Below are 16,387 nucleotides of genomic sequence, written 5' to 3' on the forward strand. Positions count from 1 at the left end.
TCTATCCCTACGCTGGGTCCTTCATTTCCATAAAAGGGCAGCCGCTCCGCGGGGCCGAGATTGCTGCCGCTGCGGGCGCCCCCCGCCCCCTCGGCTCAGCTCCCGCCCCCACGCGCCGCCCCGCCCCCAGCCGGAGTCCGCGCGGCCCCCTACCCCAGAGCGCGGCCGCTGGGGACGGTGGGGGAGGGGGCGCGGCGGCCCGGCCCGCTCCGGGCGCCTCGGCGGGGCGGAGGAGGAGGCAGCGGGCGCGCCCAGCCACAGCCGGACTCGACTGAGGGGGCGGGGAGAGAGGGGTGGAGCCCCGGGAGGGAGGCGAGGGGCCGCGAAGACGGGACTCCATTAGTTGCTCCAACCAGGAGGCTGTGCTTCGCTGGTTGAGGTGGGGGACCGGACGCCGCTGCCCCGCGAGCCACCGCCCCCGCACTAGTTGCCGCGCGAGCCGCAGGTTGGGAGCCCGAGGGGCGCGCAGTGAGGGGCCGGGACCTTGGCTGGTACCTTGGTCGGGATCATGGGTGGGCAGGAGGAGGAGGAATGTGGAGCCCGCGGGCGCAGTCCTGCTGGCCAGGGTGCGGTCGACTGGCCGGCAGGTGAAGCCCACCGCGGTCCGCTAGGCTGGGGCCGTGCGGGCGGGTGACGTCGTGGCCGCTGAGGGCCGCCGCGGGGCGGGAGCGCGGGGCGGCCGCCGGGAAGAGGCGCGGGGGCGCGGAGTGGTGCCCGCAGCCCGTCTCCCGCCGCCGCCGCTGCTCTCCCGAGTTCGTGAGGAAACGCTCGCGTCCTTCACCTTCTCCCACCCCGCTGCCGACTCCGCGAGTTCGGTGGGATTTGCCTTCCTTGGGAGGAGTGACGCTTACGAGAGCCATTTCCTCCGTGTTCGCAGGAAGGAGCCATGGCTCTGGACGGGATAAGGATGCCAGATGGCTGCTATGCGGATGGGACATGGGAACTGAGTGTTCATGTGACGGACCTGAACCGCGATGTCACCCTAAGAGTGACTGGGGAGGTGCACATTGGAGGGGTGATGCTCAAGTTGGTGGAAAAACTCGGTGAGTAGCATCCCAGACGGCGGGGCGGGGGGGGCTTTCGGCGAGGGGGAGGGGTGGATTTTAGAAATCTTGGTTGGCGTTCCACAAATACTTTTTCAAAAAATGTAAAATCTTTCAATATTTAAGCAGACAGACCTTTTCCTTTTCGCGTCGTGTTTTGTATTGTTACTCTTTGAAATTTTCATAATGTGATTCCAACTTCCCAATTAATACATTTAATTGCACAGTTACCCGGGAAAACTTAATTCTTTTTACATTTAGGGAGTTCACATTAAAAGAAGTGAGAAGAGTGTACAAGTGGATGCTGGGAGGGGGATATTACGGGGCTTGTGATTATCAGTTACGTATCTTTAGTTTACTTGAATGTTTGTGACGTTTGGTATTGAGGATAATGCAAAGTCTACTTAAGAATAAACTGTACCGGAAAATGTACAACTTCTGGCGCCAATATGAAGGTTCTATAGCTGTACTACTGCGTGGAGTGTATTAAAATAAATTTCCAGTCATCCACTCTTACCAAGGGGTGGAGCAGCGTTTGACTATCTATAGTCCATGCTTTAAGTAAGCTATTTCAAGCGTTCAATTTTATGTTAATAACAAGCTAGTGAAAGAATTTTGTGTTTAAAAAAAAAAAGGACGTTAAGCTGATTGGAGATGGACAGTATTTGGTTGGGTACAAATATACACTGAGTTGATTTAAAACTGATTCAATTTTAAGTAATAGGGTATACAACAATTTGAAGTGTAAGGAAATTTCACAGTACACATTTTTTGTGAGAGTTGAAACCACTTTCACCTGGAAGGATCTACTGAAATGATTCAGTACATACTTTTATCACAAGAGAAATGCTGGGAGGACTGTCTTCCTGAGCTTTAAAGTGCCTTTAATATGTAATCCAGTTCTGATAAGGTGATGGTGTGTTCGGCACAGTCTTTTTAGGCTTTTGGATTTTTTTTAAACAGCATTCCTTCTTCACGCCACTCTGGGAAAGTAGAAAAGTGGTATTAGAAAATTTATTTCTTACCAAGGGATCATTGTATACCTACCATATAAATTTACTGGAATAGTGCCCCAGTGCAATTTGCAAAATAAGGGAGAATTCATTTAGGTGGACTGTTTTTGTATTCTTACAGGAAATTTAATTATTGAAGGGCCAAAAAGAAGCTCCTTCCAAGGTAGCTACCTCCTCCTCAGGACTGCATTGTTTGGCTCTCTGAGACAGCCCACTAAAGAGATCCCCCTGGGGTAGCTCTTTGAAAATGAGACTGACTTTATTGTTTATCCAGTGAGCTGGTGGTTAACATTTTTTCTGATTGGATTTGGATAAATCAATTACTGTTTGCAAAATATTTGTGAACTCTTGTCCAGCACTAGTGTGGGATTATTTCAGGAAGAAAATATCAAATATAATGGTTTTTATTTCCTTTGTTTTCAAAGGAAACAAGCATTTACATCGGAGATTGCTTTAGGATCTTATTAATAATACTGGTTTCAACAAGAGATATTTCTTATGAAAAAGGAGCTGTTGAAGGTGACAGACACAACTTGTAGTTCTTGAAAGCCAGCCTTTAATGAATAAATAATGAATTCTATATTTACATTACATTGATTAGAATTGTTTATTACAGAATCACAGGCATAGAAATATAGAGAATAAGCTATTTACAAAGAGAACTGATGTTAATTTTAAGTGACTATAACCTTAATCTTTTAATGTTCGTGCATTTAAAATTTTTTATATAGTGAAAAGAAGCCCAGCATTGTAGGAAATGTTGTGTACATGGAAACCTTACATCTTTCTTGAACTCAGCTGGCATCAGTCCTCTTAATATTTTGACTTCCGAATAGAAGAAAGTGCTTATCAACATAATTCTGACTTTCCTGTTTGGTACACATAAAGCTAAAAGAGGTTTTGCTCCTGGCTTTAGAATTAGATACCTTGAATGGTAAGCAATTTTGTAACCTATTGGCAAGTAAATAGAGGAGAAATTCAGTAGAGCAACATTTAAAATTTACAAATCAGTCTAGTAAAATTAGAAAAGAACTTTGTAATTCTTTGGAGTTGCCTAAAACTGGAATGGCCTGTCTTCTGAAGCCCTAAGTTGTGTCATTGAAGGTGTTAAAGGGCAGACTGAATGGCTACTTGTTTATAGTAGTTATAGTTGATCAAAGCAGCTTGGTGGAGTCTGGATGATAAGAGCTTGAGGTCATGGTGGGGATGATGTGGCAGAGGGTCTCATGTCTTCGGATTGCAGAGCAGGGATGGACAATTAGCTACTGTATGTAGCCTTGGAACATTTATGTACCTTGAATCAGAAGCTACCGCACCGCTCACTTACAACCTTAAACTCCAAATGCCTGTATGATACCCTTGTTCTCATTAGAGTGTGTATAAATACCAAAGTATTATGTGTTAAGGCTGTCTTCTTATATGTTCAGTGATAACAATTTGTTTCTCTGGGATGAACAGATTTTACAATGACTCCTTCCCTTGACATTGTAGTAAAATTTATGTGTATGTGCACATTGTGAGATTTCTTGGGAAGAGGCTTTTTAGCTTTATTAGTTTCTCAAAGAGGCCTATGATAAAAAAAAAGTTTATGACACAACTGTGGATTGGCCCTTTAGGGTCAGCCTTATTGTGAAGGTACAGTATTCATCCCAGACTCTGGCAGTTTAATTAAGCAACCTAAAAAAGTAAATAATGCTTCCTAAGTAGGTGTCATCTTTGTAGGCAGAATTTTATAAAGAACTTTAAACCATGATTCTTAGATTTATGACTTCGTTTCAAAGATCTGAAAGGTCCCTTTTAAATCTTAGTATAATCCCTGACCAGTGTGGCTCAGTTGGTTGACTGACATCCTGCAGATCAAAAGCTCTCTGGTTCCATTCCCAGTCTGGGCACATGCTTGGTATGCAGGTGGTCCCCAGTTGGGGCGTGGCGGGGCATGAGCGAGAGGCAGCAGATCAGTGTTTCTCTCACTCATTGACGTTTCCCTCTCTCTCTTCCCCTTTCTCTGAGAAATGAACACATAAGATCTTTAAAAAAATAAAACAGTATAAAATACATTTGTCGTTCCGTGCTAATCTTTTAAAAGAAAGCAAAGAGTATACACCATGGAGAAGTGGGCTTTAGGGAATTATAGTGTGATGTGACAGAAACAGTTGCACCTGTGACTTGGTCTTGGCTGATACTGGACAAATGATCTTAATATTGATCCCCTTAATGTTTATACTTCATTCCAAACCTGGAAAATTATTTCCACCTTTTTTAGATATACAGATTGAAACCCTTAAATACAGTTTTTAAAACATATTGCACGTTTTGTGAAAAACAATTTTCAAACCTGTATAGTGTTTTTTATTTTAAAGAAAAGGATTCAAATATACATCATCAGGGATAAGGATTATAAAAATAAGATATCAGAGAACAGAATTGTAAAGCACTTGTATTCAAAAATAAATTTTGTGAAGAGGCTCAATTTTGTGGACTTTCCTGATGTTTCTCTGGAGATCAGTGAGAAATATTAAAGCTGTTCTCTTGGATTTATAAAGAGGTTAGTCAGGATTGAGGATTCTAAATTCCAACGGGATACTTTGTTTCAGTGCATTTAGTAATCACTTAATAAAAATTGTCTTTAAAACTTCTGTGTACAATTAAAGTTTTACCTTTCTATAAAAATTCATTTTGGTTGAAGAATAAAGAATTTTGTAACTTGAAACCCACTGAGTGGAAGTCTCAAGCCGACTCTATGAGCTTGAAGGGAAGAGTAGACTGTGATTTCTAAGTACCTTGTAGCTCTGATTATAGTACGAAGAATGTAGAAATTGACTTATACCAGGTTAAATAATAATCCAGAGTGAAAAATGCAGGTTGGGTGACTCAAGAATAACTAGAAGAAATGTGTGGAGTTGACTACAAATTCAAGGAATATGTTTTTGAATGTAGACTTTAGAAAGAAGTTGTCCTTGCTTGTAAGTGTGTTATGTTCTTGCCATAATAAGGAAATGAATACATTTATGTTGGAGTTGTATGTTACATTAGAGTTAGGTTGTGAAGTTATCACACATGATCGAAAAAAAGAAATTTTAATGAAAATTACCCTTAGAAATTTCTTAAAGTGATCTTGAAGTAGGGTATACATTCTATCTCACAGAGGGGTACAATAGCTAGTTTTTCCCTTAGAAACTACAAAAATTTTGTTAGTTGAGCACCAGATGAAGTTGACTTATGTTAGGGGCTTTGTTACACAGAAATACTTTAAATACTAGGATTAGAGTTTGGCAAGATGCACATGGGGAGAGAGGCATAGGTAACTGGACAGCTCCCTTCTCATACTTGTGCTTAGTGTTGCTCCTTGGTGAAGGCATGATTATTTAGTTGGAATGGTGTCTATGACTTTTCAGAAATCCTGTTTTTTTCTCCATAGGGCTTATGGTTGAATTTAGGGAAATAAAATGTCTGCATGATGCAGTCTCACTGCATTCACAGTGAAATATATGAAGATTTCACTAAGAACTTAAAAAAAAATAAGAAATTTTAAAAAATCGTGGAGTGGAAGAAACAATGATAAAATTATATCTGTTAAGGTGAGCTGAATTTTAGTTATATATGTACTATTTGATAGTAAGTTAATTCAGTGTTGAGAATACTATTAATTATCCATAGGAACTGGACATTGGAATTTTATATTTCTTAACAAATTTTAAGTTCATTAAAAATAGAGGACAGGAATGTAAATTTTATTAAAATTCTCATATCCCTAATAAAGTGTGAGCTATTCTTTGAATGCATTTTGTGGTGTTTGCTGCCATGTTTTACACTACTTTTTTAAAAAAAATCAGCAAATACTGTTTGATTCCAGCAAGAGTTAACTTATATTTATAGAGGCATTAAAAAGAATATATTTGTTTATGCAATTTCTTATAAAAGATCTTGTTGGAAATATCTGATAGCTATTGAAGAAAATTGAAAGTAATTTAAAGTATTACCTTTTATCTATTTTTTGAAATTCAGTATCAGACTTCTAAGTTCAAGAATAGTAACAGTAGATATTGTATAATCTTTATATGGATCACCAGTTAACAATTTGCGATTTGATTTCTCTGTACGCACGTGTGCGTGTGCTCTCTCTCGCTCTCTCTCTCTCTCTCTCTTTCTCGAACCTTTTAAGTTGCAGACATCATAATCCTTCATACCTAGATATTTAAAATATGTATCACTTAAGAACAAGGAATTTCTGTTAAACATTATGGTAGAATTATCAAATCCAGGAAATTTAATATTGAATTGATGCTATTGTCTACTATGTATCCGTATTCAGATTTGCAAATGGTTCTAGTAATGGTCTTTGTTTTTTTCCATTCAGGATCTCATTCCACATTGAGTTTTAATTAAATTGGCCTCTTAGGGTCCTTTATTTTATTTTAGATTTATTTGTTTATTTTTGGAGAGAGGGTTAGGGAGGGAGAAGGAAAAGGACAGAAACATTGATTTGTGAGAGAAATATCAATCAGCTGCCTGACCCACAATCCAGGCATGTGCCCTGACTGGGAATTGAACCTGGGACCTTTCGGTTCACAGGCCAGTGCTCAGTCCACTGAGCAATACTGGCCAGGGCAGGTCCTTCAATATACAGACTGGCTACTAAGTTTGGAACCACAGGAGAATATGTAATAAATGGTTTATTAAAATTACATTAAGATACATGTAAAGTCATAAATAGTACGTGTTTCCAGACTTTATAATCACCCTTTAGAATAGTTCCTTAGCTTTTGTCTTTCAAAATACTTTTACCTTTTAAATAAGTCTTTTATTTGAGATTTTATTTATTTTTAATTCTTTAAAATTCTTATTTATTGATTTGAGAGAGAGGACAACTTGTTATTCCACTTATTTATGCATTCATTGATTCTTGAATATACCCTCACCAGTATTGAACCTGCAACCAGTATTGAATATGTCAATATCAGGATGATGCTCTAACCAACAGAGCTACCTGGCCAGGGCTATTTATTTATTTTTAGAAAGAGAGGGAGAAAGGGAGAGAAACATAGATGTGTGAGAGAAACATTGATTAGCTGACCCTTGCACGCCCCCGATGGAGGACCAGGCCTGCAACCCAGGCATGTGCTCTGACGAGGAATCAAACTGGTGACCTTTTGCTTTGCAGAAGACGCCCGACCCACTGAGCCACACCAGTAAGGGCTAAATAAGATTCTTTATCAGGGTAAATTTCACTTCAGAATGATATTTTTATAGGTTCGTTTTCATATACTTTGTATTTAAAATTTGACTTTTTTCTTACTTTACTGTTAGGTAAGTTATTGATAATATTTTTAGACATCATTTGGTACAGATTTCCCATGTTGGATGTCTTCAGGCTGCAGTAGATGCTAATGGGTTATACAGAGTAGTAAGAAACAACATTCAGGCCCTGCCACTTATGGTATGACCTAGGGAAAACTAATTCAACCTTCTGAGTGGGTTTTTATTTTATTTATTTATTTATTGAATTTATTGGGGTGACACTGATTAATAAAATTACATAGATTTCAGGTGTACAGTTTTATAATACATCTGTATATTGCGTTAAAAAAATGGAACACATCACCAATTTGCATGTCATCTTTATTCAGGGACCATGCTAATCTTCTCTGTACCATTCTGCCATTCCAGTTTTAGTATATGTGCTGCTGAAGCAAGCACCTGAGTGGGTTTTGCCATCTCTGAAATGGGGATGAAAGAAAAGCAAAGTTTCTCATAGGTTTTGGTGAGAATTAAAAGAGACAATATATGTGGAAGTGAATTATATACACTATTAGTTCTATAATAATGACAGTGGCTATTTTCTAATATCATGAAAGTCTCTGAGCATACTGAACTGGAAAAAAAGGGAAAGGGAGTTAAATGTAGTCTAGACTATTTAATTTTAATAGGTTTCAGCTTTAATGGTGAGGAACTGTACTCCTCAGGAGCTTAGTTTGGTACTGCTTTGTGTTCTCACCCCCTCAATAACAAGAAAAATAGCTATCATTCCACCCTTCTTCTGATTTTCAAACACACCTGCCTGTGTAATACAACAAAGAGCTATTTACTGTTTTCATTAGATTTCTGAAATGGAATGGAGCTGAAAGGGGATAGTGGTATCTTGGAATTTGAAAAAATGTATAACCGTGAAGGTTTCAGAAGGAGATTATTTTTTTACTTAATACATGTTATAAGAACAGTATTTTGTATACAGTAATAACAAAGATATATAAAATTGTTTCTTGGCACATGAAAACATTGCATTTAGAAATTACTGAAAGTTTTTATATCAATAATTATTTTATTGAAATAAAAATTATAATGCCATTGCTGTGGTATGTTACAAAATGGCAGATATGCCTACTATGAGGTAAACAGATATCCCAAAAGAATATTTTAAATTAATGTTTTAAAAATCGAGATATGGCCTTTTACACTTTGATTCGTGATTAAACATTTATTGCCATTATAATCCATTCCTAACAAATTATTTGTGTAATTATTGCATTTTTTTCTTGTAGTTTTCTCATAATATCAAGCTTACTGAGGCATAATTTACATAGAGCAAAATTCATTCTCTTTAGTATAGTGTGTTGAATTTTGACCAGTGCATAAAGTCATGTTAAACTACCATAATCAAGATACAGAACTTTTCCAACACTCCAAAGAGTTTCCTTGTTACTTTATAATCAGCCCATCCCCTCCACGCCAGCTCCTGAAAATCACTGATAGTTTTCCTTTTCTAGAATGTAGTTTAAATGGAACCATACAATATGTAGTCTTCAGTCTGGTTTCTTCCACTTAGCATAATACATTTTATTTTACTTTTAAAAAGTTTAGCATAATTTTTTTTATTGATATTTATGTATTTATTTACTTTTTAATTCTCACCCAAGGATATTATTATTGATTTTAGAAAGAGAGGAAGGAGGGGAGAGAGAGAGAGACAGGCAGACATGTGAGAGAGAAACATTGATTGGTTGCCTCCCATATGTGCCCTGATGGGGTGTTGAACCCGCAACCTTTTTGGTCTATGGGACAACGACACTCCAAAAAACTGAGCCACCCAGCCAGGATAGCATAATTTTAGATCTATTTGTTTGTGTATCAATTTTTTTTAATTGTTGAGTAATAGTCCATTATATAGATATGTATTATAGTTTATTCACTAGTTGAAGGGCATTTGTGTTGTTTCCATTTTTTGTAGATTATGAACAGGGCTGTAACATTTGCATGAATATATACTTTAATTTCTCTGGAATACCTACATAGGAGTGGGATTGCTGGGTAGTGTCCTAAGTATATGTTTAAATTTATAAGAAACTACCAAACTTTTCCAAAGTGGCCACATCATTTTGTATGCCTGTCAGCACTGTATGAGAACTAAAAAAATAAAAAAAATTGTATGGGATTTCCAGTTGCTCTGAGTCCTTTTCCAGCGCTTGGTATTGTCAGGTGTTTTGTTTATATTTTTGGTTAGTTCTAGCCAGTCTAATAAGTATGCAGTGGTTCTCATAATGATTTTAAATCACATTTCCCTAGTGATCAATATGTTGGGGAGCTTTTCACATGCTTATATGCCATTTGTGTATCTTCTTAGTGAAGTGTCTTTATATCTTTTACCTTGAAAAAAAAAATTGTGTTTTTCTTGCCATAATGGTGTAGCTCAGGTGGTTTGGCATTGTCCTGCAAAGTGAAAGTTGGTGGGTTCAGTTCCTGATCAGGGACTTGCCTGGATTGTGGTTCGGTCCCCGGTTGTGGGATGTGCAAGAGGCAACCTATCGATGTTTCTCACATTGATGTTTCTCTCCTCCTTATTCCCTCTAAAAATAAATAAATAAAATCTTTTTAAAATTTGTGTGTTTTTCTTAACCGAGTTTTAAGAGTTCTTTGTAAATTATAGATACAGGTTCTTTATCAGATAATGTGTTTTGGAATATTTCCTCCTAGTCTATGTGTTGTCTTTTCATTTTTAACACAGTATTATTTACTTTCTTACTTATTTTTCTTTCTTTTATTAACTCTAGAGAGAGGGTAAGGGAGGGAGAACAAGAGGGAGAGAAACATTGATAGACAAATGTCAGTAGGTCGCCTCTTGTACATGCCCTGATTGGGGACCAAACCTGAATCCCAGGGAAATGCCCTGACCAGGAATTGAAGCAACAACCTTTTGGTTTGCAGGATGATGCCCAACCAACAGAGCCACAGCGGACAGGGCTAACACTTTATCTTTCAAAAAAGAGAGTTTTTAATTTTGATGAAGTTCATTTTATCAATTTTTTTTCTTTTCTGGATTGAGCTTTTTAAAACAATTGTCATATATAAGAAATCTGTCTAATTAAGACCACGAAGATTTTGTTCTATAATTTGTATAGCTTTTGTTTACTTTTATATGTTAAAAGGAGGAATATATGAGATACAGTAGTGATTATATATCAGAGAAGAAATAATTACATAATTTACTGTTTTAATTTGGTAGAATCTGTGGTATAAAATAATAGTCCAGTGAAAACGTATTTGTCATCAATCTACTAGAAAACTTAGATATTTAGAACTTAAGGCATAAAATTGTACTGTTAGTGAAGCATCTTTGAATAATCAAAGAAAAGTTTCAGATATTAATGTTATAGAAAGAAGTCAGTCTCTGGGTTCCAATCCTGGTTATACCATGTGTGAATTTTTTTAAGTGAGGGTTTTCAATATTCACAATTTCAGGGTTTTTTTTTAATCTGTACAGTATAAATAAATAAAGAATAAGCCTTCAATTAAGTTTGTCCCTTTACTTTGTAATGTATGAATTCTTTAAAATTGTTTTTTCAAGTATAGTAACCCTCTAAACTAGAAAATACCACTCCAAAACTATACCATTGTGGAAAGAAGGATCATTGTACTGGTCTGTTTTCCTTCATTGAGAATGTTATATGGGTAAAATGATTTGAAAATGTAATCGTCTGGTATTTTCTCTCAATTTCAGTTCTGCTTCTCATTGAATTAGTGTATATGAAAGAAAATAAGCAGTAACAGATTAAAATGTGAGGTTTACATTTGGAATTCCTTTTTTTTTATGATTTAGTTTTCAGACTTATTATTTACTACCTACTTGTAGAAGGACTAGCCAGCCTCAGTGTATCCTTGGGAGACTCTTCCACAGTTTTCAAGGTTGGGAGCTGATAATGTCTAGCTCAGGGGAGGTGACATCTGCCATAGAATCTGTAGTCAGTCTTTTCTCATATATTTAACTATGTGATTTTATATTATGCTGTAACTAAAAATTACATCAGGTATTTTAAAGATGTAATTTCAAGGCATCAGTGTAATGATGCTTTTTGATATCTTTTCCTTAATGGAACATTCAGGGTTATGAATAAAACACCAGTAAAGTGCCAGCATTATTGATTGTAGATGATGTCTATTGGATAAGTGCCTTCCAGCTTAATGTACCTTAATGTAGTTACATAAATTCAGATTTAAGAATTTCATAAACTTTGAAATAAAAAATAACTTGAAAAAAGGCAAAGAATTCCTGTATCAATTTTGAAAATTTTGTACAAGGTGTTGATGGATTTTGTAATTTCGTTGCTGTGATAGAGTGTTCGTGTTGTGGAGCGTTGACTGGGGGAAGGGCAGCCTACTTGTGTCATAGTCCTGACTTCACTGTACTCTAGCTGTATAATTTTGGGCTGTGTGACCTACCTCTCTGTGCTTCTGGTTTCTCATCTGTAAAATGGGAATAATAATTGTACCTTTATAATAGAGTTATTATAAGGATTAAGTTAGTAGGTACTGAAGTGTTTAGAATGTCTATGTAAATGTAGCTGTGATGATGATGATGATTGCAGTCCAGGCTATTTTAGTGGTATGTATATTTTCCCTTTAACTAAGCTAGTGAAATAATAGTATTTTATAAAAAATTGAGAATGTGTCTTTTATAAAGATACGCCAAATAGTTATTCTTTACAATATAAGGAATTAAGCATTTCACCTTTATTGTGCTACTTTGCAATCCCTATCAATATTATAAAGATGGTATGAGAGTAGATTTTATGCACACATATATATAAAATAATAGCTGTGCTAAAATGGAGAGTATTTTCAATAAATTTAATATTCTGGTTTTTAGAAGGTGAACTTTGTTAGTGTTTAAGAACTTAGTCTAAGACATGGCCTGGCCAATTAATAATTATATATGATCTTGGCATGCTATTTTAACAACTCCTGATTTTACATGTTACTTAACCTTAGTTTACTTACCTGTTACTTGAAGTTAATGTAAGAGCTAAGTATGATATTAAAAGGAGTAGCAGAATCCCTGGCAATTAGTAGAGGGAGTATAGTTAGAGCTCAATAAAATGTTACCCTCAGTTATCCATCAAATACTATGTAAACCTAAAACAAACTTGATTTGTAGATTGAAGTAGTTTATCTAATTAATTTATTTTCATTGTATTTATGCAGTATTTAACCAGAAAGCCCTCTTACTGTCTTGGTTTTATAAATTTTGTATAATTATTCCAAACTGTCTGAATATGTTCCCTAAAGCCTGACTGCTTGGCTTTGAATACTGTCCTCACTACCTATGATCTTTATGACTTTGTGCCTAGTTATTTAACATTATTGTGACTTACTTTCCTTATAAGTAAAATGGGGATAATATATTTACCTCACAGAGTTGTAAGGATTAAATGACTATATATGTGCTTGGTGCATAGTAAGTACTAGATACAATAATTCTTATTATTTTATTGAGATCCTAATGAACCTCTGGGATATCTCACTGAGTTTGGGGGAAGAAGTTCCTTAAAAAACTTAGACTAGGAAAGAGGGGCTTTCGTGTGAGATGGAACATTCAGATGTAAATGTTCCTGCATAAAGATAATTTTATACACTCCTTTATTTTTTTATCTACACCCAAAGGCATGCTTATTGATTTTAGAGAGAGAGAAAGGGAGGAAGAGGTGGGGGAGAGAAACACCAATGTGAGAAACATCCATCAATCACTTCTCATACTTTATGGGGTGATGCTCCAACCAAGTGAGCCACACTGGCCAGGGCCACTTGCGCTCTCTCTTTTTTTAAAGATTTTATTTATTTATTTTTAGAGAGGGGAAGGGAGGGAGAAAGGGAAAGAAACATCAGTGTGTGGTTGCCTCACACACCCCGTACTGGGGACCTGGCCCACAACCCGGGCATGTGCTGTGACTGGGAATCACACCAGTGACCCTTTGATTCACAGGCCACCACTCAATCTGCTGAGCCACACTAACCAGGGCAGGTCATTATATTTGATAAGTTATAGAGATATGAAGCCTGAGGCTTCTGTGGGGACATGAACTTGACCCCATCAGTAGCAGCAGAAACAAACATTTGTGGGAGGGCCAAGCATTGCATTAGGTAATGGTACATAGTCCTCGCTCAAAATGTGAGCAGTTTTCTAGTACCACAATGAAAATAGAAGATTGTTTTGAGTTGATGGCCTGGTGGTGAAGTGCCAAATAAGTGGTACAGGAAGATGATGGGGATTTAGAAGCATGATCAATGACTGGCCTTACTTAAAAGAGGGTCTAGGTGAAAAGTTAGGAAGAAAGGCATTCCAGGTTGAGGATGGCAGTGTTTATGGTGTATTGGAGACTAGCTTAAAGAAGTAGAAGATAAGATTATAGAGAGGAAAAATTTGGTTAAGTGAGGAAATGATATTGTGTAATTCCCTCACTCACCCACCTAATATTTTAAATGAGAACCTACTGAATGCTAGTTACTATACTATGAATGGGACAGATAAGACATGAAAAAATTAATCATTCCTTAGCCTCACTCAACAAGGCAGTCTTTAAATAATTCATTGCTATGATGTGATGAGTGTAAATGAAAACTGAGCTTTCCATCTGGCTGCAGCCATCCCGGGTCTTTAAGGCTCAGTAGAGTGATTTCCAGAAAACATTTAGCAGACTCAAAACCTCTTAAAACCTAAATTCCTTTCCACTCAAAAATCTTAAACCATCTGTTTTGTGTGTAGAAAATGTTCAGCTAAAGGAATACATGTCTGTTAGACAAAAACAAAACAAAAAAAACCCCCAAAAAAACAAAAAAGGAAAAGGAAAATTTAAATAGTTATGGGACTATGTACCCAGAAGCCTGACCTAGTGTGTAAAGGAAGGATTTTTGAAGGCAATAATCTTTATGCCAAAAGCTGAAGGTAAAGTAGAAATTAGAAGAGTGACAAAGGATGTTAAGCATGGGGATATGGGGTGGAAAAGACAATAGGTTAGGAGAAGATGAGAAGCCCAGAAGAGAGGTGAAGCCAGGGAGGGTGGCAATTTGAAGAACTGAAAGAAATCTAATGATGGAGGAGCCATCCTGGGGAACCAGTGGCTTGACAGGCTGAAGGAATGAGCACGTATTTAGAGTGCCTTGTAAACCAGGTTTAAAGATTGTGTAATAGTAAGAATTGTGAGGTGCCATTTAAAGATTTTTAAACAGGGAGAAACATCAGATATTTACAACTTTGAGTCCTTTAGGCACATATAAATCAATAACAGAAGATAATCAGCAATAACAAGCCTCTTGGGTTCCAAGACATGTTTTTTCCAGTAGTCTACACTCCAGTCCTGTATTAGGATTTGTTAGTACTTTGAGATTTAAAATATCAAAGTCAATAAAGTATTCTTACTAAGTTACTTCTTTTTTTGAACTATTTAATAAATGCCTTTGATTACGTTTAAAAGACAAATCCTGTTAGCACTTCTATGAGTCAAGGATTAACTGATGAATTCAGCCCGGATGTTACTCTCAGAATTTGTCAGATGTTGACATTGTGTGGGCTCTGAGTCCACTCTGCTAGGACCTAAGCCAAGTCGAACCAAATAAGAATTAAGCCTTCAGGATTGGATAGAAAGTTACCCACCCTCTGGAAATGAATAATCGGCACACTTTCAATTTGTGTGCATTGTGTAATTGCATGCATAGTTTATGTGATCTGATAACACTTCTTAACTACTTGAATTAGTATATTTTGTAGTATCAAATATTAAATTGAAATTGATAGCCTTTATTATTTGAGGTTTGTAAGTAACTTCAAAATATGATCTTGTTTTGACTAGTGAATTTCTTGATTCTTCAATCAGCTATGTCAAAGAAATACCAATTTGCCAGCTTTTATTGAAAGTTTATTTTCTAAATGTTTTGTGTAATTGGTCAATTCATCTGCTTTAGTTAGTCATTGAAGGTTTAAAAGTTTGTTGAAACTCTCACTAGAATATTACTCTGCTGCAGACCTTTGCCTTCAAGATTGAAATCTACCCCACAATAGACCTCTCGCCAGTGCAGACCACTTAGCTCTGAGGTAGGAAAGGTGCTTAATTAGGGGAGGGAAGAAGTAAATACAGTCCCCATGTGATGTAAATCTCATTTCTATTGCTTATTGGTCCCCCTGACAAGACCTGGTATTTCCACTTCATTTAATAATCTCTTTACCTCCCTGTAGATGTGCAGTCTGTCTTCTTTCTCACTCCTGAATACCTACTTCCTGTAAGAAATGTGCAGGATAAACATCAATATTTTACTATGAAATATAAATGAATCTTAACATTAGTCTTTTGTCCTCAACTTCATCATGTCCTAACCTGCTTCTCTTCTGAATAACTTTACCTTGGTAAATTGATTATTTTAAAATGCCACTTCGAAAGTCACACTGATCTGTTTCAAATCTTAACTTCTGTATGTACTAGCTTTATCATTTGGCAAAGTTACACAACTTCTGTCTTTCGGTTTTCTCATCTCTAAAACAGGGATTATAATAGTATTTACTGCTTAGCATTTTTATGAGAATATGTTAAGTGCATGCTAAATGGTTAATAAATCTTAATGCTATTGTTATTACCCATTTAATTCTCAAGCTAGGAACTTTCTAGTTTTCCTCTTCACCTTCCAGCTGTCCTCTTGCATCTGTAATCAATATCATTAAAACCTGTGATTCTAACTTAGACACATCTCTCCTATTAGGCTTCTCAGCTTTGGCCTTAGGTCAGGTCCAGCTCACAGAAAATTGCAGTACTTTTCTTGCTGTTAGACTCTTCCTTTTTCTGATTCATTCTCTGTAATTCCATCATAATTATCTTCATAAAACAATATGAAAGCCTGTGTTTTCTATAGAAGTTACTCGTAGCACATGTTGGAACTCCCCCTCAAGACTGAGGTAAAATGTCCCCTCTTCTTCAGGCCCTAATTAATCTTTCACATTTAAAGTTGGTTGCTCCTGTGGCATTTTGTTCTTTCATCTGTTTAGCTCATTTTACTTGTCTGTGTCCTTCACTTGGA

General features: G+C 37.0%; 1 protein-coding gene and 1 pseudogene across 6 annotated transcripts in view; one reads left to right on the top strand and one right to left on the bottom strand.

Annotated features, from left to right (window-relative positions):
- The first annotated feature begins 296 nt into the window (after positions 1 to 296).
- The window catches only part of FERMT2 (FERM domain containing kindlin 2), a 76,294-nt gene continuing 60,203 nt past the window's right edge, over positions 297 to 16,387 (top strand). For all 6 annotated transcript variants that reach the window (XM_054567555.1, XM_054567556.1, XM_054567559.1 and 3 more), the window contains exons 1-2: positions 297 to 445; positions 878 to 1,043. In XM_054567555.1, the coding sequence (XP_054423530.1) occupies positions 887 to 1,043 (157 nt within the window). In that variant the 5' untranslated portion in view covers positions 297 to 445; positions 878 to 886. The remainder of the gene's footprint in view (positions 446 to 877; positions 1,044 to 16,387) is intronic.
- On the bottom strand, positions 7,639 to 7,753 carry LOC129066116 (uncharacterized; annotated as a pseudogene).

Source organism: Pteronotus mesoamericanus, unplaced genomic scaffold (assembly GCF_021234165.1).
Source record: "Pteronotus mesoamericanus isolate MK-2021 breed Mesoamerican mustached bat unplaced genomic scaffold, CSHL_Meso_final contig_182, whole genome shotgun sequence".
NCBI classification, from domain to species: Eukaryota; Metazoa; Chordata; class Mammalia; order Chiroptera; family Mormoopidae; genus Pteronotus; species Pteronotus mesoamericanus.